The sequence below is a fragment of the Chaetura pelagica genome, unplaced genomic scaffold, assembly GCF_000747805.2.
Source record: "Chaetura pelagica isolate M959 unplaced genomic scaffold, ChaPel_1.0 scaffold369, whole genome shotgun sequence".
Lineage (NCBI taxonomy): Eukaryota > Metazoa > Chordata > Aves > Apodiformes > Apodidae > Chaetura > Chaetura pelagica.
Window position 1 is genome coordinate 872,956 of NW_009970235.1, and position 1,967 is coordinate 874,922.

The window sequence follows — 1,967 nt, forward strand, 5'->3', positions numbered from 1 at the left end:
GCGGTTCATCAGGCGGTTGACACGAGCCTCGGGGATGCTCAGCTTGCCCTTCAGCACTGACTCTTGGATGACAGGGAAGCTGGGAGACCTGTGGGCACAGCGCCACTGAGCTCCTCGGTTTGTCACCACCCCTTACTCCCGCTGTCACCCGGCGCTGAATTCACCCTTCAGATGGTTTTTGGGGAGAAACCTTCACCTCTTTGGGCTCCGGGTGGGAGCAGCAGCATCCAAGGGGCCAGTGGGGAAACGGAGGCACAGTGCCAGGTCCCCAGGGTGAGAGGACTGAGGGATGGGGACCTTGGGGACACCACCAAGGTCTTACTTGGGGATGGGGGAGAAGATGCTGAGGCCAGCACGGAACTTCTTGATGGTGCCACTTGTCTTGAACCAACTGTGCCGCTTCTCCTGCTGGGTCTTCAGGAAATCGTTGCTGAGATGTTTCCATTGCTGGGATGTGAACATGCCCAGGATCCTGGCAGAGAGGTGGTGTGGGTTGCCAAGTGGGGTATCAGCATCCAGGGGTGCATCAGCACCCACTGAGACTGGTACCTGGGGTGGTCCAAGCCATCCAAGCCACCCAGCTCCTCCTATTCCCCACCCAAAACTGGTGGTGAGCCTGCCCTGGGGCTGTGCGGCAGGTAAAAGGAGGTGGCATGGGGACATGCAGCATTGGCCAGTTTTGGGGCAGTTTTGGGTGACCCTACAGCCCACCCCACCCACCACCCTTGGTGCCCATTGGGTTTCAGCTCTTACTTCTTCAGCTGCAGCCCCAGCCCGAAGCCCTCCTTGTTGGATGGTTGGAAAACCTCAATGGACGGTTCTGAGGGGAGAGAGAGGAGGACAAGACACCAGTGCCACCGCTGTCCCCGTCCTGAGGGCAGGTGGGGGGACACTGCATCCTGCCCCTCCCCACTCACCGGGGCCATCGAGGTACTGGGAGAGGGAGAAGCGGAGGCGCAGGACGATGGGCTCCGTGCGCAGCACCTTCCACGCTGTCGCCACCTCCTCCTGCCAGGGGACAGCCACGGTTTGGCACAGCCCCCAGACTCAGGGACCTCCCCCGAGGGTGTGTGTGTGTCCCCTCCCCCTGCCAACACCCCTGGGCACTCACATCGAGGAAGCTGATGTTGACGTGGAGGTCGATGTCCACGTCGTCGATGGTCCCGTACTCCCTGCGGAGACACGCGGCGCCGCGGCGGGGGGCCGGGGTGAGGCTGGCACAGCCACCTGGTGCCCCGCGTGCTGGGGCAGGGGGCTTGTGGGGTGGCAACGGGTGCGTGTGGCTCCCCGTGTACCCCACGTGTGCACCCGAAACTGGGATGGCACCAGGAGAGTGCCTGGATTGGGGGTGGGTGGCTGAGGATGGCACGGCTGGGGCCCAGCGATGTCATGGCCTGGTGATCTGGCCGTGCCACAGCTGGGTGTCCTGGGAATGCCATGTTGGGTGCCCTGGGGATGGCACCACCAAGTGCCCAGAGAAGCCATGGCCTAGTCCCCCAGGCTGGTACAGTGGGTTTCCCAGGGATGGAACAGTTGGGTGCCCTGGTGATGCCACAGCCAGGTGCCCCAAGGATACCACTGCTGGGTGTGCAGGAATGGCAGGGCCAGGTCCCTCTGGATGCCACAGCTGGGTGCCCTGGGTATGGCACAGCCCAGGGATATCACGGCCAAGTGCCCTGGAGATGGCACGGATGAGTGCCTGCAGACGCCAGAGTTGGGTGTCCCGGGAAAGCCATGTCTGGGTGCCCTAGGGATGGCACTGCTGCACGTGCAGGAATGGCACAGCCAAGTCCCAAGCCCCCCGGGGCGGGCAGGGGGGGGCACCCACCTGACGGCCACGGCATTCTCGCTGTAGATCTCCCTCACCGCCTCGATGTCGGCGTCCAGCTGCGGGTGGCGGTACAGGTCGGCGGCGCAGGTCCCCTGCAGCACAGCACCCAGGGCTGTCACCCCCCCAGCCCCACGCG

The 1,967-nt window shown here is 64.1% G+C and overlaps 1 protein-coding gene across 1 annotated transcript in view; it reads right to left on the reverse strand.

Annotated features, from left to right (window-relative positions):
- The window catches only part of PARP6 (poly (ADP-ribose) polymerase family, member 6), a 7,933-nt gene that overhangs the window by 4,184 nt on the left and 1,782 nt on the right, over positions 1 to 1,967 (reverse strand). Inside the window, exons 2-7 of the mRNA XM_010005935.1 lie at positions 1,829 to 1,923; positions 1,112 to 1,172; positions 918 to 1,008; positions 754 to 820; positions 323 to 472; positions 3 to 88 (exon numbers count right to left, since the gene is read on the reverse strand). Of these exons, the coding sequence (XP_010004237.1) occupies positions 3 to 88; positions 323 to 472; positions 754 to 820; positions 918 to 1,008; positions 1,112 to 1,172; positions 1,829 to 1,923 (550 nt within the window). The remainder of the gene's footprint in view (positions 1 to 2; positions 89 to 322; positions 473 to 753; positions 821 to 917; positions 1,009 to 1,111; positions 1,173 to 1,828; positions 1,924 to 1,967) is intronic.